This window comes from Sceloporus occidentalis, unplaced genomic scaffold (assembly GCF_023333645.1).
Source record: "Sceloporus occidentalis isolate IW3139 unplaced genomic scaffold, rSceOcc1.0.p SCAF_25, whole genome shotgun sequence".
NCBI classification, from domain to species: Eukaryota; Metazoa; Chordata; class Lepidosauria; order Squamata; family Phrynosomatidae; genus Sceloporus; species Sceloporus occidentalis.
Genome location: NW_028317005.1, coordinates 8,097,956 through 8,121,772, shown reverse-complemented (window position 1 = coordinate 8,121,772; position 23,817 = coordinate 8,097,956). Strand labels below are relative to the sequence as shown.

The 23,817-nt window shown below is 39.6% G+C and overlaps 1 protein-coding gene across 2 annotated transcripts; it reads right to left on the bottom strand.

Moving 5' to 3' along the window:
• Positions 1-1,022: 1,022 nt before the first annotated feature.
• Positions 1,023-18,854, bottom strand: LOC149300361 (lysosomal dipeptide transporter MFSD1-like). Of its 2 annotated transcripts, XM_089485383.1 has the most exons (18): positions 18,770-18,845; positions 16,565-16,617; positions 13,970-14,082; positions 13,448-13,490; positions 12,949-13,016; positions 12,737-12,845; positions 12,303-12,405; positions 11,731-11,829; positions 11,080-11,191; positions 9,716-9,772; positions 9,299-9,455; positions 8,964-9,061; positions 8,265-8,377; positions 7,651-7,698; positions 7,359-7,419; positions 6,043-6,052; positions 1,802-1,900; positions 1,023-1,082 (listed from the first exon to the last, which is right to left on the bottom strand). In XM_089485383.1, the coding sequence occupies exons 1-18, from the start codon at positions 18,786-18,788 to the stop codon at positions 1,023-1,025; spliced, it is 1,422 nt and encodes a 473-aa protein (XP_089341509.1). In that variant the 5' UTR covers positions 18,789-18,845. The 2 variants fall into 2 exon arrangements, with proteins under 2 accessions (XP_089341509.1, XP_089341508.1); XM_089485382.1 differs by lacking the exon at positions 6,043-6,052 and having other exon boundaries at positions 1,802-1,907; positions 18,770-18,854.
• Positions 18,855-23,817: the final 4,963 nt, after the last annotated feature.

Here is a 23,817-nt window from a genome sequence, read left to right as displayed (position 1 = left end):
TGCCGTATGTAAACCTTTAAGTTTAAAGGTCTTAAGACAAAAAAAAGTCTTGAGATCAACCACAGATTGCAAGCTGTGTCTTCCCTAAAGGCTACTTTTGGAGCTGGTTGTTATAAGCAGATTGAAGAGGAAAAAAGAAAGGAAAAGGGAAAAAAGAAAATAGCAAGAGGGCAACTGATTCAGAGATCAGACACCCTTTAGGCAAAAAGTCTGATTTAACCTTCCTGGGCAGTGATTTGGCACAAACAGGGGAAATGGATATAATTGCATCACACTAAATCTAATAGTTTGGATTATTTGTGATTGAATAATTGATCAAGTCTGATTTTTTTTTTTCTTAAAAATTACAATTTTGCTATAACCTACTGCACATTTTCTTTTAACAGGTTATTTTGCATTTAATTCTCAATTGGATTTAGTCAAATACGTTTCTTTAATCTTAAAACATTTGATCGCTGCATGAACAATTAGTACTGTCTATGGCAATCCATGCATTGCTGTCACTCAGCGGGAAGAATATCACCAGCAAAAGGGTCGATTAGAGATTCATTTCAATGTCGCTACACGTTGTGAATTAAAGAAGGCAGCCCACGGCGACATGGTATAACCATTTGGTTTGTTTGCACGAGGTCCAGTTGGCTTTTACTCCATGCTATGAGAATCCATTGAAGAGGACAATACAAATAAGCATTACTAATGGATAAAAGGCTTAGGCACTATATATATTTCATAGATTTGGCAACTGTTCACTGTAGGTTTTTAGGGTGACCGATACAAAAGAAAGGGAGAAATAAGGATAAAGAAAATAAAAGATGTTTCTAAGAATGAGACTTGTATCTGGAGCGATCAAGCAGCATCATCTATGGCAGTAGACGTATCTACACAATATGCCTAGTGCAGAGGAGACAACACAGACCTCATGGGTGGCTCCACGCGTGCAAAATAAAGGGCGTTTCACAAACTATATTCTAGGTACAACCCTTGACACTGAGAAATATTATTCCCCGAGTAGTAGTACTCCGTTACTTCAGGACACTTCTGTGGCTCAATGCTGACAGGTGACTGGAAAAATGGTCCGGCAGCTAGGAGGGAAGAAAAAAAATAAATTCAAAATTCATATATGTTTATACATTTACCAGCCCACTTAAAGGGAGAGAGAGTCATCTCCCCAATCATAATGCTAGCGCAAGGGACAAAGAACAATATTATAATGACTAATCCTCTTAATAGCTATGGAGCTTTTCCTTTTTTATATATCGGTAATGAAACCCTATACAGGCATGCAACATGTTGCACAGAAACATATGATTTAACAGCAGATGCAAACCATTCAGTCCATCTATTCTGCCCATTCCTCCAGTCTGGAAAGATCTTAATCAGTCCCTGGTCTTGTCTTAGGCATGGAATAGGCATAACACTATCCCGAATCTATATAAACGAGATGCAGCGGTCCTGCAACCCCAATTTATTTTGCACTTTACTCTGCCCCGTGCAATCACTTTCTAGCGTCAGACAAAATTCTAGCAAATGGACAGATCAGGCAATTAAGACATTTACATTAGCACATTGTTACATGCGGCTAATACAGCACTACATGTACAATGAGAAATGTACATGTATAGATAAAATATACAAGCGGCAGCAACGGATGGAGAGGGACAAGATAATCCAATCATATGGGGATAATGGGCTCACATTAATAAAATATATTATTCCCCGATATCTGAAATAGTATATCCACATAAAACCGTAATTAGTGGTACAGATAAATACATGGAGCTTGTGAGCAGTAGTAACGTACCTGAGCACCTAGTCTGGAAAGATAACGCACTCTCACTGCAAAAGCCGTCATAGGGCGAATTCTGGACCAGTCGGCGCTTTCACGTCGCATCTTCTCTTTCTCAGCCCTACAAACACAGTCACCCATTTAACAGACTGGGATTATAATACAGACGGTCTAACATGACAATATTTTTAAACTGGGAAACTTAAATATAGTGCTGACTGCAGCAAATTAATTGTCAAAGCTTAACTGACCAAGTAAAAAAAAAAAAAAAGACAACACAATGCATTTTATTGGAATTTTTTTATTATTAAAAAGTTAGTGAAAAGTACACAAGTTAAGAATATGGAGTTAATGTTTCATGTCAATACAACTTGTATACAATGTTAAACAGTACAGATAATCTCTATGAGAAGAGCGAATAATTAGCAATTACTCAGTACATTTATTTCAAGTAATTTAGTTAAGAGTAGCTATGTGACAAAGTGTTTCACGGGACATGGACTTTTAAGCGAAAAGACTAAAAAAAAAATGTTTTTTAAACGACTTGGCTTGCTTAATGGCATTACAAACACATTCCCTTCATTAGAAATCACAACCCATTGATGATCTATTGTGAGAAGAGCTGGCCCTGCATAAGGAGTAGGGAAATTGGCAAGACGAAATATTTGGTTTAGTAAAAAATTTCCAAATTGGTTGAAAATAGCTGTATCCCGTACCTTAATAGTTTGGTTCACATAATGTCCAATAAATATTAGCACTATTTAGCAACGCTTTCATAAAATCAGCACTAGACTTGGTAAAGAAGGCGTTCTGCATCAATTGTTAAGAATAATGGGAAATTATCCCTGAGCGCCTAGAAATTACAGCTATTCAACTAGAAAACAGAAACCAATGAACATAAATGCCATTCAAGTAACGTGAATTCAAAAGGCCAACCATTGTATGCACATCATACCTATGCATTTGCGCTCTCCCTGTCACCCAGCTATTTGCATTGCGGGAGATGTGTTTAGCGCGCACAAACTGGTGCAGAATGAAGACAGAGGACAGGGAAGTAAGCTGCAGCATTTTCAGCAAGTAAGCTTACTATCAAACCAATGAGACTGGGCATTGATAACATAACCTTGTCTATTAGTTGCAGGATTGTTACAATTTGCGTCACAGTGCTTACTATTAGCACATTGCACTGTGATAAACAATAGTAAAGCCAGCTTGGTCAACAACCACTGATCAACAGGTATGGTCAATATCAGACATATTTCTTAGTGTAACAGTAATCATATTGCATAAAAGTGACATCAACATATTACAACACAAGGAGCAAACAGGCCTGCATTGTGATACCCAACATAAAGCAATAATGTGATTCTGAAAGAAATAATGTCAAATGGATTTTACTTAGAAACCTTTAACAGAAGCATTTTCAGCAAAAGATGAGTAGAAGGACGTATTAAAACATAATTATCCTGGTTACATTCCCTTTATTATCCTAGCAGCATTGCACGCAGTAACACTACCCCTCACTTATGAATATGAAGAACCTAAGTATGTGTTATTACCAAACACACTGATAAACTTGTGTTAACAAAACCCTCACAGGGATTCAGTGCTAGATTCGTTTTTGCTGAAACAGAGGTAAAGTATTGTGCTTGTGAAGTTAAAGTGCTTTTATAAACATAGCAACTTAAGTAGCACAGTATATATTGCTTATATACTTTTCTGTATTGACAAATCTGTTCAATTCAACCATAGACAACACCACAATTTTGAGCATAATTCTCTCATTAGTGATAACCCTTTTAATGCAAAGTAAATACTAAATAGCCATACCCAAGGTTACTACTTAGCCACAGTCCAGAGAACATACAAATATCAGCACTAATGCCCTTGGTTTAGCCAACAGCAACACAAAAAGTGTTTTCCTGTCTTACATGTAAACAAGTAACGTCCATGCTAAGGGGACACTAACCAAACGGTCTAGCATGTCACAGAGCAGAACAAGCAGTACTTAACAGAAATGCTCTGCAGGACTTGGGAAAGGAATGGTTAATATTATATTAAGATTCAATATATGCAATCACTTGAGCAAGTGTCCCTGCATGCTTTCAAAATGATTTGCCCCTGAAATATACCAAAACCCCCAACCCCCCAAAAATATATTCCTCATTCATACAAATTTAAAAATCAAGTGCTTACAAAGAAGAATTGTCCATGGGGTTAGTTGTTTCCATAACATTTTGCGTTAATTTCATAGAAAAGCGAAAGATGCTACAAGAGTTCTGTGAGATTACCACATTTCCAACTTTAACACCACCAATGGACCTAAGTGCAGAAAAATCAGGGAAGGGCAGGGATAAGGATGGACAAGTATCCTATAAAATTAGCAATTAGGGATTATATGTTAGACAGGACATTTCCAGCTAACCCAGAGTTATACAAATGGAGAATAAAATGGCCATGTCTGGATTTATTTTTGTCCCTTTTCATACCATCCAGCTTAATGCCCTGCAGGAGAGGCATTCGGCTGAATGCATCCCCCTGCTCGTGACATACCCACCTCCAGCCCTGGCGAACGATACGTTCTCCGTTTAGAACCCAGTTCACATGTAAAGTCTACCCAATGATTTCAATGACAAAAAACGTTGGATTGTGGAAGGTGGCGGAAGTTATGCAGCAAATTCTGTGTCAGGTAAGAGCTTTATTTTGTTTTAGAATAATGCATATCAAAAGTACTCACAGAGTCGGGGTACCAGGGACATTAGACTGTACCTTTAAAGACCAAAATATCAATCTAGCTTCCATCTTATTCTTCCTTGGGGTAGGTTTCATTTTTAGTGGCCTCTATTGCTGCTGATATGCCATGGTTTTGCCTGACTAACAATCGCTTGGACATATTACATAAAGTGAGCGTAATAAGAATTTACATGTAAATGCAGAATACCCAATGAAATAAAAGTTACCAGAGAACACTCTGCTCAGTAAATAAGCCCCAGCGCTTCTTAAGTGCCATTGTGTGTCTGCGTAACAGCACCATAAAAAATCAGTTACGCTGCTAAAATTAAAAACTGCTCGAGCTACAGAACATTAAACTTAAATGAACGCTGAAAAGATAGTTACATGCACAATAAGCTTTAAAAATGACATAACAGGTTAAACGAGCCGAATTTAACCAGGAAATAAATACAGCATATCGAAAAAGGATAAGTGCTATAGATAGAGAATAAAAAAAATGCCAAAGCAAATTTAGATAAACTTCTAGGAGCCGATACCTACGGTTATCGACCAATCCCAGCTGATAAAAAAATATAAAATATAAATGTTAAGTACCAATAGATCGACGATTGTTAGCAACATTCAACATACAATCTTACTGTACAAGTTGTTTAGTATTAAACGTGTGTTAACTATTAGCATTCAAGCTCAGAAGACACTAAGACTCTTCAAGTTGACATGTTTCTGACCGCATTCTGCACACTTGAAGGTGACTATTCAAATTTCATTTCTGCAAAACATTGTTGTGAAATGCAAGATTATAACCTGTGAAAAGCTATTAATATTAGTCGAACCTACAGAACCACTGCAAATCATCAACTATTTCTGACACGTAAACAGAGGGGAAAAATGTATATTAAAATGTATTTAAAAAAATATTCTAATATGAATTTATATAAAAAAAACAAACACCGGCTTTTATTACCAGTGCCTACAAAAAAAATGTCTGGCATCTACTGCCCACTATGCACTATGAAGGGCCAACCTTGATGAGTTTCTCCTGCAAGTTCACTCAAGCTGCCCCATGTAATAGACAGTAACATCTTTAAGATAACCATGAAAGTTTATTGCAGAAGAATCTCACTGGGGATGGCTCTCCATAACTCAGTTACATTTTACCTGATCTCACTAAATAGTAATGTGCGTGTGTGTACGTGTAATATTTATATATATTCAATTAAATATGCTCTGTGTGCACAGGTTACTCTTGCATGATTGAGTAACGAACAAAGTGGACAGCTTCCTCAGTAGAGTAAGCAGTGGGCATGCGCCACAATGATAAAGCAGACACAGAAAGAAAAGTATTTAGAGTGTGGCTGGGTAACATATCCCATGCAATGACCAGTTTTACTTTTCTTTATTTTGTGTAGGTTAAATAGTCCAATAATGTCTATAGAGTTTAACCCTTTGAGCAGTATGAACGGCACACCATCTGAAACCCAAAGAATAAGCTTTCTAATGGATTTTGCATTGACGATGTCTACTTTCTTTGATCTTTATTTCTTGCCCTGTGACTGCAATATCCTGACATAATATTAAAGTTTAGAATAACGTGTTCGGGACTATGCGATGTCACATTACGACATACACAGATGTGTAAAGGTGATCAGTGTGTGTGTGCGCGCATGCATGGTTTACTGAACTCTCACTGCACAAATTGATCAGAGCTCAAACATGCATGTAAAAAAACAATATTCTGATATAGCAGAAGAAAAGCACATTTGTAACATTTGTTAAGTTTGATGTTAAAATGTTAAGTTTGAGAAGTGTCTCAAGCTGGCCCCTTTATGTTATCGTATAAAAGCTTTTTCACCAACCAGAGGAGAGATCTAGGGTGCAAAATCGCACATCGCCAATTGCAATGGATGCCAGCTGCCTAAACCATAGAATAGGTAGGCAACTCTTAGTAACCCATGATCGCCAGTACAGAGAGCATCAAACACTGCCACCTATGTATTAGAAGAACTGTACTTACAAAACCAGCACAGAGGAATAAATAATGCATCTTGTTAAATAAGCCTCTAAATCCATGCTATTTGTTACACTGAGGGAGTAGAGAGCAAAGCAGGGAGCCATAGGTAATGCCAAAAAGCAAGCAAGCTCTAACTACAAACAAAAGCAAAGGCGTTAGTGCATTTTCACAAGTAAAGATTTAACGCTTCTAAGGCTGATCTGTGGCTGTTGTTTCACCTCACTGCATACACAGGCTGCAGAGCTGAAACACGTCCATAATTTCTAAAACTGATCTACAGGTGGTTTCCCAGACAGCCTTAGTTTATACAGGACAGACACCTTTACTGCAAGGATTATAGTCCCCAATTAAGACACTTTTAATCCCAGAGTAACCCATCACATGTACTCCATGCTGCAGCATGTGACGTGTTCTAATGAAACGATACCATGTCTCTGCAGAAAGCTGTCCCGTACCCTCCTTGTGAAAACACAGTACTATACAAGGCTTCCTGTTGATAGCGATTTGAGAAGTAATATTAGCCAGATTAAACAGGGACTCTGGAACTATATCCATGGATTGATCAGCCTTCAAGACTAAGAATTAATACGCAAACCCAAAGCCAAAAGCGCAGAGAGGAGAAAGAACTTCGAATTATTCATTCAAGTCGGCAGCAGAAACTAAAAGTACGGCTCCAGAATGTATTAAACATTAAAAGTGCATAATATGTAAGAATTGTATCATTTAGACTTACGTTAACATTTTATATTAACAATATATATTAGTTGTTCTCTAAGACATATGAGGCATCAACATGAAAACTGAAATATAAAGACAGACATTACTTACTCGAGAGCAGCTTGCTTTTGCAGTTTCTCTCTTTCCCAAGATGATAAATTTAGATCTCCACCTAGAATATATATTTATGTATTTATTTAAACATGGGTTTTGCATAGGTCACAAATCAGAACACCTTTGCCACCACATAAGGAATAACGCATGGCCAGAGTCACTGAGTCCTAATAACTATATAAAACATGTCATTATACAGACATATTATTGCTCTTTTCTTTACGAGTACTACTGCATAGTAAGATCATAAGCAGTCTGGGAGGCCTTTATTTGTTTTGTGCTTTCTTACCTCTAAGAAGGTTTACGAAGTACAGCATAACCACCGCTATAATGGCCACTGGGGGGGAAAAAAAGACAACGTTTACATCTTAATATAAAATGTGGAGCAGCGCCTTATGGCAGCCTCCTGCTCAGCATGTGCTCTTATGATTAACAGCTGCCCCAAACTTGAATCCATGAGGAACTTAATGCGCTCAAAAATATTATAGTTTTTGTATTCCTGGTGTGTTTGTCTTTACCATTTAGCAACAATATAAACCATTTCGGGGCTCCTGCCTCATAGATAGGCTTGCAGTACTTGCTTCCCAAACACAGAGCACCATAGAGAGGCATCACAATTTCTTCCTATAGCTTACTGTGAGTCTCTATGGTTTTTTCTGTCAGGAAGCGCTTATACAAATTCATTCTGCTTTATAAAGCAGGAGGGGGAAGAGCAAACGTGTTTAACCGCTACCTACATTATAGCAGCAAGCAAAATGTAAACAAAATGTCAATCTATTAAGGAGGGGGAGGGGAATACGTGCCTCCATAAAGCCCAATCGCCAAACGCACCAAAACCTGCAGCTTGAGAACATCCACTGGAATTTCCCAAATGATATACATCTTGTACACAGGAATACTTACAACAAATACAAGCACTAAAAAACACTTCTAAAAACAAGTATCCCCGTGAGTCCAGTATGATACCAGCTAAAATGGCAATTATAGCAAGACCGAGGTTCTGTATGGACTGCATGCTGAAAGATAAGCGGAGAGAAACCTAAATCAGTTTACACTGAGCTTTATCATTAAACACCGAGATTATACGTTAACCAAAACGCCGCACTATGCATTATTATTGGTCAATCCCAGCAGGTCTCACACTCACTCCTTCCATTAAAAACCTGCCAGGGTTGGTTCTTCAGAATGCATTTTTTACCTATAGTCTAAATGTGTAAATCTACAATAAAATAGCAAACACTGGTCTGATATGTAAATATCAACAAGGTAGAAAATTATTAACCCCACAGTTCTCTCTTTGAAATGTAAAACTAGAGGTTAATAAATAGGAGAGGAGATAAAGACCCTGGACACTTTTCCCTGGCATTCAACAGAAATGCCTATAATCATTCTATCCGCAAATCAAGATAAAAAAAAAAAAAAGCGTTTTATCTAAAGTAATATTTCCGGTCTCGCAAGTGATATATGATAAGATTCAAGCGCTCTGATTGAGCTGCCAGTGTTCATACTGGGATAATAATAAAAAATGCTGGTGTCTGCAGTTTGACAGCCCTGGCATATGCCAAAGAAGAACTTATTTTTCACTTAACGGAGCATACTTACAAACCATATGCAGTACCCAGCTGATGTTCTGGAACCACAAAAGCGACCATGGGCCACAGAGCGCAAGCCAACAAAGAATAGGAAACACCCAGGAAACTCTGAGGAAAGAAAAGTATCACTTGAGAGACATACGCACAGCTTTGCTAATGCTTTTTCCCAGCAAATGATTATGCTATTCAGAAGAATATGGATGGAAAAGGACTCAGCACAAAATTTTACAAACATACAAAATAAGGAATGAATGCGGCGAAGCACAAAGCAGATGAAAGAACGCAATATTCTTAGTAAATTATTTTAGCTAAAAGAAATAAAGTTTCTCTTGACCAGACACGTACCATAGCAATCCAGGGGTTCCAGAAGGTAAAGGCCACCATGATGTGAGCAGCAAGCGTGACAACCACAGCGCACATTACCCAGATAATGTTCTTCCCAATGCGATCGACCATAAACCCAAATACTGGTGACAGGGGTGCAGAGATGATGTACACCACACTAAATCGGGTGGAAAAAAATACATTGTAGATTATGTTAACACCAACGTAGTTATGTATTAAAGCAAAAAAGAATTTCGCATACATATATACACCTTGCAGGGCACAAATACAAAGTGTCAGCTCATGGTAGCGCACCTATAGCTTTTCTGCTAGTTATCCAACTTGATGGAAATGGATTCAGATACCTAAATTAGCTTTTTAAAATATGGATCTAAAAACAGACGTGGAACAAGATCAGAAGATAAAACGCTAACTTACCTGTTTATCGCACCAGCTTGTAAAGGTGAAAAGTTAAACTTCTCCATGAAGAAAACCCTGAGTTAAACAAAAAATTACATAAAATATGGATTTGTCAAAATCAGTAAAGATCTGTGAAAAGTATTTTATACAAAAACCTTATCAAAAAGAATTAATCGAAGAATCAAGATAATTACAAACATTTAACAGTTCACTACATCTGCGGTAAAGGTAAATTATGCCAATCTTTAATCTTCAACAAGCTATCTAATCAGAACCATAATATGAATTGATTCTATATACCGTATTAGGAAAAAAACAAAAAGCCTGAATATAAGACTACCCTATAGGAAAAAAGTTTTAATAGTAAATATTAATTCATGTAAACTAATTTTCATATTTAATAAAAGCTATGATTGAGAAAAATATATATATTTTTTTTATTTCCTTTTATTTGCCAACCTGCCCCCCCAGTTATGCACATCTGCCCCCAGGCTTGCCACTCTGCCCCCAGAAATGCCTTATACCCCCCTATTTGCCACTCTGCCCCACGATGTGCCTTTTAACCCTCTATATGCCACTCTGCCTCCAGAAATGTCTTATACCCTCCTATATGCCACTGTGCCCCATGATATGCCCCTCTGGCATGTAGGGGGTTAAAGGGCATTTCTGGAGGTGTAATTTATATATATATATATATATATATATATATATATATATATATATATATATATATATATATATATATATAAACTGCTAACAGCAATCACACTCCTATCAAGCCAAGGCAGCCACTACATGCTGGAACCTGGGGATGATAGGAGTGTGAGTACAGCCTCCCTATGCCATGCTACCACCACCACCCCCCTTACACATCCATGCTATCACACACACACTCATTCACAAACATTTAAATACTCATTCATTTCATTAATCACACAATCACAAAAACCCTCCCCCACCCCCTTACCTGAACTGCAGATCTCCCACTCGCAGACTTCTGCAGGGGCCCGGCTGTGCGAGCAACTTCCCTGGCCCCGCCCCCAGAGGAAGGAGGGGGGAGGTAGAGTTATGTGAGGACTGTGCTAGCTTCCTGTTCTCCTGCTGCTACTAGCAGAGACGCTGCTCCCGACCAAGGCCCGGTAGGCAGCACGGCCCCAGCAGAATGAGGTCTGATTATAAGACGAGGGGTATTTTTCAGAGCATTTGCTCTGGAAAAAACCTTGTCTTATAATCGAGCAAATACGGTATATATATATATATATATATATATATATATACACACACACACATATACGTATATATATATATATATATATATATATATATATATATATACATACATACATACACACACACACATTTGCTTTCACTACAACACTTACTTTCCAAGCCCGATGAATGGAAAGATGGCAACGTAGTAACAGACGCAGATCACAAATATCAACCAGAGAGACAGCGAGAAATCTTTGACATCAGTCAGCTTAATGACTTCACCTGACAAAGCAACAGGAAGAACATTCACAATACAGCGCCGTGTGCAGTTATTAAACACTAATGTCTACGATCGTCATGACAAACTATAACACAATGCGTCTATGTCACCAAGCGTCCTCTTATAACTGAAAAGAACAACTTTTGATCTATACATTGTGTTACAGCACGCTATTTTATTTATTTTAAAAAAATTATTTTAATTGGAGGAAATAGAAGAAGAAATACCAATCTTATAGGTTTTGCCCCTTTGCGGACGCATCAGTTATATGCCGTGCAGAGGACATCTTGGGCAGAACAGATCTCCGTGCACATGATAACTATGTCCAGCACTGGCTTGGCAAACATTTATAAGACTTTTTTTCCCCTTTTGAAAAATGAAGATTAAAACACTCACAGCATACTTTTACGTATCAGTTTTGCACCCATACAACTATAATGAACTTCTTATTTGGATAAAACAGCTTAAGAAAATCTAACTCTTTCCATAATACACACAAAAAAAAATGTCATCTCTAGAGACAAACTTATTTATTACAGACCTGTTTTCCCCTGTTCTTTGTTCAGAATTCTTTCTGCTCGCTTGTCCAGATAGCCAAGGACTAATGCGCATATTAACGAGAACAGGCACGTTATCCCGCCTGTAAGAAGAAGAAAAAAGTAAGAAAAAGGTAGAAAGAATAACAAAAGAACATAGGTCACATTGGTCAGGGTTAATACTGTTAATAGCTTAATAGTAGTCCATTAACCCGAATATGCTCCACCAGATGATGACGGACACCCTTTACTAGATACAAAGCCAACTAGTAGGCAACTACAAAAGCTACCAACAGATACAATTTTAGACACTCACTCAGACCAAATCTACCAAAATTCCTTAAGACGATCCTACTCCATTATCTCAAGCGTTGAACAAATGGATGATGCGCAGAAAAAACTGATAACCACCAGTGATTCCTTCAACCATACAAGTTCAGTATAACCTCAACAAAAACCCCACCGTAGCAATATGATAGAAAAGAGATGGGGCAGCGCCATTAATGGGAAATTTGGTTAAACAAAGTAAAACATGTTGCAAAATCCCACTTATACCCACAAATAGATTGCAAGTTACCTATCATAAGGGTTACACCAAGTGTACTATGTCCTGCAGAGCCCATAAGATCCTTGACGTGAGAGTACACCACCCCCATGATATTCATGTTCACCGTACTACCCTAAAAAAGAGAAATAAACATTTTTGGTTTCTTGTGTTATTTGCGGACGCAAACTTATAAGTGGAATTAGATCAAAGCAGGGGTACAAATGAGGAGGATCTTCAGCAACACCTAAAGGTAGCAAATTATTATGATGAAGGAACATGGCAATCAAAGCAAACAAGGTAATAATTGAAACATGTCGGCCCAGAATACTTTGTTCCTCTGAAGGTCTGTTATCCAAGAGTCTACCCTTTGAACATCTGAATGGGTTGAGAGACTCGCTTATTGGGTTTTTACATCATCTGCCATCTAAGGGTTTATGACCGGTCCATAAGTCCTCAAAACTCACCACTCTGGCCATGCTAAGCTGAAGGCCAAACACCAGGTTCAGCTCCTTTCCTTTGAACCAACTAACCGCGTATGTGTTCTGAGCCACAGCGAGCGATTCGCCGCCAATTCTAAAAACAAACACACAAAACAGATTAGGAATAATCGAGTCCAACAAGGCAAATGCAGGTCCAGCCAAACAACGCTAAACATCGGTGTAGGATTTCCACTCACCCAAATACTAGTCTGCCAGCTTCCATTAACCAAAAGGCATTAAACAAAGCCCCTGTCGCAAAAATCACCTAAAATCACAAAACATTTGATTCAAAGTAATTGATAGAAATGTACACAGATGAGGAGTATAACCATAACGTCTTTGGATGTATCTTATTCCTTCTGGTTGCCCATTTTAGCACACTGAGGCCACCTAACTATTTAATGATTTTCTAATTAGATTTATCCTTTTGCGTTTATTTCGACACATTTTGTTTGGCTGCCTGAACCGCTTTAACATACAGAATTCCATTAAAGACGAAAATTGAGCAAAACGAGAGGAAATACTTTATTAAATGACAGATGGTGCTTTCAGGACATGGTTAATTGCAGCAAATGTTGCTAATCATTGGAATAATGTAAGCAATGCTGTTCATCTTATTTGAATTTTTTAATTTTAACAGAAAGTTGCATAAAAGTTTTTAAATTCTAATAATAAGCTGTATAAAGTGATGCTTACCTGCCCGGCACAAACAAACAGGCTAAATATTATGGTACCCAACCTATGGAGAGAAACCAATTGAAATAATAATAATAATAATAATAATAAAACAGGCTGAGAGATCCAATAATTCGCTGCACTTGACATAACATCTGTGGGACAAAAGAATGACATATGCAATAGGGCTGCAACTAACTTATTTTCAGAATCGATTAGTTGGCGGATAATTTTTTGGATTAATCGGATAAAAAAATAAATGTCAATTTTTCGTTTATTTAAAATAATTTAATGAACAGACTGGATGTTAAAAACAAACAGCAGAAGAAATAAAAAGAGAAAAATGCATTTCTTGTTTTTATTTTATTATATTGATTAGTTGTTGCAGCCCTAATATGCAATGAAAGGTCGTTAACGTAAGTGGAATGTGACTAGCTCTCAGTCGCACGCAATGCAGTTTCAGAAGTAAGACGTGATTTAAAACCTAGAATTTCAAGAACAAAGACCAGCATCCCTCGCGTGCTTTGCTGCAGCCAGACTTACCGAATGCCAAACACCCGGTCAATAAGAAATCCTCCAAAGAAACACAGAACCACGTTGGGCCAGGAATAAAACGCGTAGAGCTGCATGAAATTTGCGGTATTCACTTTCATGTCCTGCAAAGAAAATACAAACCTATGAAGCGGACGAATAATCGAAAGCATTCAATAGCAGATACACGTCATTTCAGTTTTTCCATTAGGCTCGCCTTCAGCCAGATAAAAAAAAAATCGTAACTGCATGTAGCTATATTTGGATTTATGAGCGATTTAACCGCTCGGCACACCCTCTACAACCGTCCTGATAACCAAAGGCTAATTCACATGTTTTCACATCTTGGGATCGTAGAAAATCATATTACCCTCTTGCTGGCTTCAGCTGCCTAGGTCATGATTATAATTATAATATATACATACTTTATTATTATTATTATCCTTTATTTATATAGCGCCAACAGTTTACGCAGCTTAAACTGTACATACATACACATATATATATATATATATATATTAGGGCTGCAACTAACGATTATTTTCATAATCGATTAGTTGGCCGATTATTTTGTCGATTAATCGGATAAAAAAAATGAATGTAAATTTTTTAATAAACAAATTATGTTAAATACAAACAGCAGAATAAAAGAAAAACTTTGATAAAATACATTTCTTGTCTTTATTTCCCAACCAGCCCCCCCAATTGATGCACATTTGAGCCCAGGCTTGCCAGGCTGCCTCCCACATATGCCACGCCACGCTGCCTCCCACATATGCCACTCCACGCTGCCTCCCACATATTCCACTCCACGCTGCCTCCCACATATGCCACTCCACGCTGCCTCCCACATATGCCACTCCACATATGCCACTCCACCCCATATATGCCACTGTGCCTGATACGCCTTATACCCCCTGATACACCACTCCATCCTCCCCAGACATGCCACACTACCTCCCAGACATGCCACACTACCTCCCAGACATGCCACGCTGCCCTCCCCACATTTGCCACTCCACTCTACCCCCAGATATGCCACTGTGGCCCCAGATATGCCTTATACACCCTGATACACCACTCTGTCCTCCCCAGACATGCCACACTGCCCTCCCCACATATGCCTTATATACCGTATATGCCTTATACCCCCAGATATGTCACTCCGTCCTCCCCTGATATGCCTTATACCCCCCAGATATCTCATAGTCCCCTCATAGAGTCACAGACCCGTTCACAGCACACTGACACCATACTTTAATAAATAAGTACTGGGTTAATCTTCACTGCCCCCAGGATTTAGATTCCCCTTAGTTTGGCCCCCCTTTATCTCTAACTGCACCTTAAGTTAACTTTAATAAATTAATTAAATTAACCCTCAGTCCTCATCATTAAATTAACCCTAAACACCCCATTAACCATAACTACCCCTAAATTAACTCTAAATACCCCATCAAAACAACTACCCTAAATCAACCCTAAACACCCCATTAACCATAACTGCCCCTAAATTAAACCTAAACACCCCATTAACCACATCATCCCCTAAATTAACCCTAAAGACCCTGTCAACCACAACAGCCCCTAAATTAACCCCAAACACCCCATTAACCACAACTGCCTCAAATTAACCCCAAACACCCCATTAACCACAGCTGCTCCTAAATTAACCCTAAACACCCCATTAACCATTGCTGCCCCTAAACACCCCATTAACCATAACTGCCCCTAAATTAACCCTAAACACCCCATTAACCATAACTGCCCCTAAATTAACCCCCACCTCCCCTAACTTTCAGCAGCCCAAATATTAATGTTATACTTACAGTTAGATGAGTGTCACAGCCATGTGGTTCTGGCCTTCTGGGAGAAGGAAGGGGGCGGGGCCAGTTGTCACAGTGATTACAGGGAGGGGCTGGTAAGTAGGAGCTGCTGCTGTGAGTCAGACTAAACGGTTTATATAATGAGGGGGATTTTTCAGAGCGTTTGCTCTGAAAAAACCCTCATTTTATAATCGATAATAATCGATTCAACTAATCGATAATTAAATTCGTTGGCAACGATTTTCATTATCGATTTTATCGATTAGTTGTTGCAGCCCTAATATATATATATATATACACACACACACACACACACACACACACTATATGGACAAAAGTATTGGGACACCTGACCATTACATCAACAGGGACTTGTATGACATTGCATTCTAAATAGATAGACATTAATATGTAGTTGGTCCCCCTTTGCAGCTGTAACAGCTGCCATTCTTCTGGGAAGGTTTTCCATAAGATTTTGGAGTGTGTCTGTTCAAATGTCTTGATATGCTAAAGGACATACCACGATATTTCTGACAATTCTATGCTTCCAACTTTGTGGGAACAGTTTGGGGAAGGTCCCTTTCTATACCAGCATTACTGTGCCCCAGAACACAAAGCAAGGATGGTTGGATGAGTTTGGTGTGGAAGAACTTTATATTCAAAAGGACCTCTCAGCATTAATATACATTAAAGGGAACAAGAACTCACTTTAATTTAAAAGCATATTTTTTGTATTCTTTACATATAAACCAAAAATTTGTACGCTTTAGTTATGATGGCTTACCAACTGAACTTGCGTTTGCAGGGCTGCTGGATTGTCATAGCAAAAATAACTACCTGTAAGAGAATACAGTATTAGTTACAGGCAAACTAACAGTCTGTAGAGCCCCCAACATCGGTATATTATTATTATTTATTGTTTTATATAGCGCCATCAAATTCTGTAGTGCGCTGTACAATGAGTAGACATAACATAAATTGACTAACAGAGACAACAGGTGAGGAGGGTCCTGTATATAGCAAACCCGTTAGCAATTTGCTTGCCAGCAGCTTACTTTGCTGATATAACCGTTAGCCGAAGATAATCCCCCTAACCCACATAGAACATTCAGCAGGGGGCAAATGCCACTTCCTACTAAGGTCACTTTTTGGGGGTTCTCAGTGTAACGGGTTCACCAAGAGAGCTGTAGTAACTCCCAGGGATCACCCACATGTATCCTCCTCTTGTCCCCGGAATCACTTCCAGCACCAGCCAGCATGCGCACCTTGGAACCCTGCTATGTGTTCCCAATAAGTAGACACAACTACCTTGAACTGAGTCCAGCAGGAATGAACAGTTTATTGTTGTAAAACAGACTGATATAGCCACAGAACCTTATTAACATAAATTAACACTGATAAACAGGTGCATGTAGACAACCCAACCTTTAATCCCCTTTAGCTACTGAATATCCCCCTGGTAGCCATCCTGTTAATGGGATTAGTCAACACAATGGAGTTCCTGCCTGTTTGGCAGCCAGACTGGAGCCATCTCGGACTACCTTGGGGCCTTGTATGACAGCTCATTCTGTCACACTCAGCAACACCCCTTCAGACTATTCCTTTTCCCCCCATCTATTCCCCCAATTTCTATATGAAGTATAAAGCATAGTATTACCTATTCAATATAAATGATTAGTGCATGAGGTGTGTAATTTTATAAACATATTTTATTCTGTATTTATTTTGTGACCGTACCATATTGAAAAGAGCAAAGATATGGCTTTAAAACAACTACAGACAATTCTCATTCTATGCCGTTTGTGAAGAAAGACTGATAATGCCAATAATGACATATAATACATGTTCGGTGCAGGCAGACTGATTAGCCAGGCGATAACGTCTGGTTATATATAATGTAAAGCAATGTAATTTCACCAAGTCTCATAATGAAACTACATCGTTACTTGGGTAGAGAAGAGCAATACGTGCAGCTACAATATTCTACACAGAGTTACTCGCCCCAATCCCACCCAGCGATGTATGTGCGCATGCACAGCCGGACGCCCTTTGGTGTTTATTCTTCTAATGCTGAAGGAAGGAGGAACCGAGACTTTGGTCTTTGCAGACCTCAGCAAGGCACAATCACACACCAGGGAGTAGCCCAGAGAACTAATCCTCCCAGGTTTCATTTTATCGTGTTTGCCAAATGGTCAAGAAACAAAAAACAACACTGAGGTCAGCCGTCCTTTAACCATCTGCCACAAACACTCTTTCCTATGTCTCTTTTTACAGTTTTGCCATTTATCCCATAAATTGTAATCTCGATTTCTGGAAGTCACACGCTGTACAATGGGTAAACAGGATATGATAAGTAGTCAGTGCATAATGTAACAATTTGATTTAGAGAGACAGATTAAGGAGGACCCAGCTCTAACAGTTTACATGCCTTGTTTAGTTATTTGAGTTAGCCCCTCCCCCGCTATCTGTAGTGAAAGCAGGGAGCATACTGTAATAATAAAACTCCTATTCTGGTTAACAGAAGCTGAGCTCCTATTGGAACCAAAGACAGCAGCAGCCACCAATCACATGCATGGAATTAGGAGCTCCAATGGAAGTGCTGTGAGAGTGTGAAGGAAGTTTACATATTGAGGTTTTCGGTTTTGCCTCAAGAGATGGTCATCTCTGAGCATGCTTCTTGTTGCAAACACTGTACACACGCGTGTCAAACGAATGAAAACGCTAAGTAATACAGTCCCATACAGGCAATAATTTCCCATACCAAACACCATGAACGCAGACTTATGATTCTTTTCAGTAACCATAGAAACCGACAGCTGGAACACACACACACACACACACACACACACACACACACACACACACACACACACACACACACACACACACACACACACACACACACACACACACACACACACACACACACACACACACCCCCCCCCCCCCTTCTGCAGTACGGGGCCTCGGAAGGGCCTTCTTGACTCACCGAAACCAAGAAAGCACATGAGAACCAGCACCACGATCCTGTGTGCCAGCCTGCTGGGGTCGCATACAGCTGACAACTTCGGCCCGTCTGCGTTGCTGGGGGCTCCGGCCGCCCCAGGAAGCAGCGGCTCCCGATCTTCGTCTCCCACCATGTTAGGATCGCTGGAATCACGTTACGGGGAGCGCGGTCACGTGATGTAGCGTCATGTGACTGGACCTTAAAGAAACTTTCGGCCGGGGGCGTAAGTGACGTGTAACGCAGCGACGCACGGAATTAGTGCGCGTGCGCTTAACGCCGTGCCTTGAAATATATGTATTGTATACGCGGTCCAGTACCGAGAGGAAGTCGCATAATGTAGAGCTGTCCGCCTGAGCGTTAACATCCAGCGCTGTGCATAGTAATGCAGGATTGGGTTTCTTTATTTCCAGTATCTCCCTTTACCTGCAGACCTGGAGGCTGCTGTTGTCAGTCACGTGATATTTTGGGCGACCTTCCATGCTCGAACCAGGACAGATATGAGAAGCTATTTAGTAGATATGTCTTTGTTTTTTTTTTTAGATGAGGCAAAGATTTTCTACCGCAATTTATTAGTTTGTTTTATAATAAACTATATGATCAAAATAATGGTATCTAAAGAAAGTTTGCACACAGCTAAAGAATGACTGTCCTCATGCAGAACGACATTTTTTTATGTTTTTCAGCAAGAGTTTCGTTTTTTTCCCCAGTAATAAAACATACAATGAATTGAGTTGTATTGAATTAATGTATGTATACGTGTGTGTTAAATGGATCTGGATGTGTAAGTGGTTGTATGTTTGCCCCTCTAAATGCTTATGCATCCATGCTAAGATTGCACAGGCTGCCTATGGCCAGAGACATTGTTTTTTTGCGGGCAGAAATGGGACAGATAAGCTGTTTGGGTCCATATGGTATAGGCAGGATATTTGGTGGTTAAAATGGCGCAGGCAGGCAATTTGGGGGTAAAAATGCCACAGACAGGCTGTTAGGGGGCAAGAATGGCACAGACAAGCTGTTTGGGGGGCAGAGGTGTCATTGTGGGGGTCTGTTCCCCGGTACTTATTTAAAAATACTTTAAAATATTTATATATTTAAAAATAATGATTTTTAGCTATTTGGATGGCAAGTGGTGTGGGCACAAGAGCTCGACCACTCAATATAATATAAGATTCTGATGTCCAAATATTTCCAGAGCTGCTTTTCATTCCCAGTCTGGCCCTGTTATAAAACACCATAAATTATGTTGTGTCCTTAAAGTTGTTTTTGTGTCATTTGTGAATAAGTGAATTTTAGGATGGTGATCTACCCTGTTCAAAGTTTCTATAATTTATCTGTGAAATAGTTCCCTCTAGTGGGATTAATGGGAACAGCAATTGGAAGAGTCTCTCTGCTGCTTTCCATTTCTTTTAGTTCTGTATATTTGACTTACAGAGGATGGAACAATGGCCCATTAGTAAACAACATGCTCAATGTGTACCATTCCTAAACATACGTACTATTCCCCTACTCCCCTTCCCAGCCCTCCCCCGTTGATTTACCGTATATTCCGGCGTATAAGACGACTGGGCGTATAAGACGACCCCCAACTTTTCCAGTTAAAATATAGAGTTTGGGCTATACTCGCCGTATAAGACTACCCTTCTACCCAGCATACAACAACCAGCCAATCGCGGCAAGCGATGTACCTTACCGGTGATTGGCTGGTTGTTATACAGACATATACATACATACATACACTGCCCTTACACACACACACACATCTATATATCTATATATATATCTACACATACTCACACACACCTGCCCATACATACACATTTATACACTGCCCTCACCACACACCCCTGCCTTTACACACACATATATATATACATGTGTATATATATATATATTTATATATACACACATATATACATACACATATACATGTATATATATATACACACACCAGCTTACAAACACACAAATACCTACACTGGTCTTACACACACCTGACCATACACATACACTGACCATCTCACACCAACATATATACACATACACTGCACTCACACCCCTTTCTCCCCATCTCTTACCTTTCTCATCTTCTATCTTCCATCCAGTTGTGGGAGCGCGAGGTTTGTCATGTCAGACCTCTGCTTTACTGCTCCCTCATCACTACGCGCCGGCAATTGGCGAGCGCCAGGACATGACGTCATCACCGTGGTCGGCATCAATAGCCGGCGCGTAGTGATTAGGGAGCAGGGAAGCCGAGGTCTGAAGTGCCAGACCTCGAGCTCCGTAATGCTGGGCTAGTTAGAGGGAGGTCGAGATCACGATCTTGCACCTACCTCAGCGCGGCCCTGAAGACCGGCCCAGGGGAGGCGGCTTCTCCACTCGCCCCTCCCCTAGAGATTCGTGGCTTCATGGGACTCTCCGGCTGGGTAAGTGTTCGGTACTCGGTTAGTACCCGGCGTATAAGACGACCCCCGACTTTTGAGAAGATTTTCTGGGGTTAAAAAGTCGTCTTATATGCCGGAATATACGGTATGTGTATTTATATGTTTATTAATCCTTATTCTGGTACTTTCGTTATAAAAATAGCACACTACATACCTAAATATACTTATATAATTTAACAAAGTGATCATTTATAGATCTTCTTTGGCTGTAATCTGTAAAGTAGCACCCATTGAAATAATAAATTAAAAACCATGCTGTGTTACTTATCTTCTATTACTGATTTATCTATTCTTTTAAGATACTTATATTAGTTAGTGTCTTTGATTTATTAGAATCAGGCTCACTCCATCCTTGCTTACGGCTCATTTTACATCTTTAATTGATAAAGTATTTTATACCTACTACGATTCAAAAGGCTTCTACTGAGACCCATGTGGTTGTTAAAACAGTTCTTCCCTACCATGACATCTGAGGTGTCATGCTTCCAGTCGTGCAGTGAAGAAAAGGTGTTAGTATTTCTTGCCACGGAGTCTATTATGGCTATAGTGGTGGACCACACTCCCCTTCTCCTCTCCATAGCAACGAGGAGGACCTCTGAAGTCTTCCATGGGGCATGGCAACCAAAAGGTTGGATAAGGGCACTGTGAAGTTATTAAAACTGGAGAAAAAATACTAAAATCTAATTTGGCTTCATTTTTAAAGCCACTAAAGGAAAGGTGCACGACTAGAGCCACTACCAAAAATGACAATGAGGTTCAGCACACAGATGGGACAATGTTAATTTCTCGCTGATTTTGCTCTAGAATCCATATTTAATGCAAAACCTCCACTGAGAAGGAATGAGATGGAAAATCTCAAACCTCAGTCCAAACCAAGCCCATAGAAACATGCTAGCATTGGCCGTTCATGATGCACCACTAATGCAGCTTGTAGCAATCACTCTATAGGGTCACCTATGTAATACATGTTTATAGAGCATGTAGGTACATGTATATGTCTAACAGTATTCTGGACACAGGTCAGGTAAGGACGCTGTGATTTCATTAAAATTATAGAAAAATACTATAATAGAATTCAGCTTTAGTATTATCTAAAGTTAATGTAATACATATTTATCCGACAAATACGTCTTTATATTTAAACTAATTTTCAGAAGGGGCTCCCATTTCTTGGACAGTGTCTGAGTGACTTTCATACATTTATAACCTTCAACCAAAGTATAAAATGTCCCCCTTTTATCTAAGACGAGCTGTTTCGTTATCTCAACCTTGAAAGCATAAAAATCTTAGATTTTGGCTCTCAGACTCTGGTTTCTCTGCCATTGTACGTAATAGCGGTATCATGTGTGCACTACATATTTTGTCTGCAGAACTGCGGCATTATTTGCTGTGAGATAATATTAATCTTTTTTTTTTTGATGGAACCATAATTTCTGAAGTCAGCATTTGTACCAATGTACCTATTGAACACCAAGGCTCTGGTTATTTCTTGTTTCTTGGGCACGGTCTGATAATCTCCATGCAACAGGGATAATTTGAATAAAGAGAAAGTGTTAAGGACTGAATGATTAGCTTATCATTTACACCATAAGTTTCCTGTTTGACTGGACAAATCATTTCTACACTTAGCCCTTGGCATTTTCAGACTCTGATAGCGCCAGTTAATTCAGCACAAAGCTTGCTTGATATTTTTACTTTGGAGACATTACAGGCTTATTCTCTTAAATGGGACTCATGCCACTGATATCAATTAGAACGTGATACTATGAACAAAATGGCAAATTCCTTTTAGGATGTCCACTATAGAGCTTTAAATGTAACCATGCATCTTCTTCAATGGCAAAGGCAGGGTCCTTTAAGTCTGGAAATTACCCCTCTGCACCACCCCTAGGACAGAACTCTCCATTCAGTAGAAGCATTCTGTAGCCGGTAACTTGTGTCTAATACATATGTGACAGCCCATCTGTTTATCCCCTATGTTATTTTGGCCCCATACCTGTTTTCCTGTGTTACACCCCATCCCTGTGTTTTTCCCAAGGATTAAAGGCTCACGGACCCTGTATACACCTAATGCTGGTCTGATTCCACCTCCCCCTGCTTGGCGCCTGACCGGGACCTGGCCGCGAACTGTAAGGCGGCCAGACCTGCGTCACTATGGACATCCTTTGTTCCACCAAGTCGCTCTTTTGAGGTTACATTAAGCTCCTGGTGGTTGCAGAGAGGGAGCTTGTTTGGGAACCGTGCTTTTATTACCAATCTTTAGGACCTGGGTTTACCCAGCCGCAGCTAGGGAACTCTGGCCTGGCTACCGTGCGGACTATTCCCGAGGAAGTTTCAGATGCTGTCGCTCAGGGTCCCGAAGTCAGATCATGTCTTTTTTGAGTCATAACATCTTTGGACCCTGAGCTCTCCATTGGTACCCTGAGATTGACGCCCCTCCCTCGGGATCACCCCGAGATAGTGACTCTTTGTCGGGTGGGCATTGCTAGCCATAGAACTGTATGGAGGCACCGGGCTGTCTGGTGGTTGATGAGATTATACCCTTATATCTCTATGGCGGAGCTACTCAGTCCGAGTACAGGTCTCCGT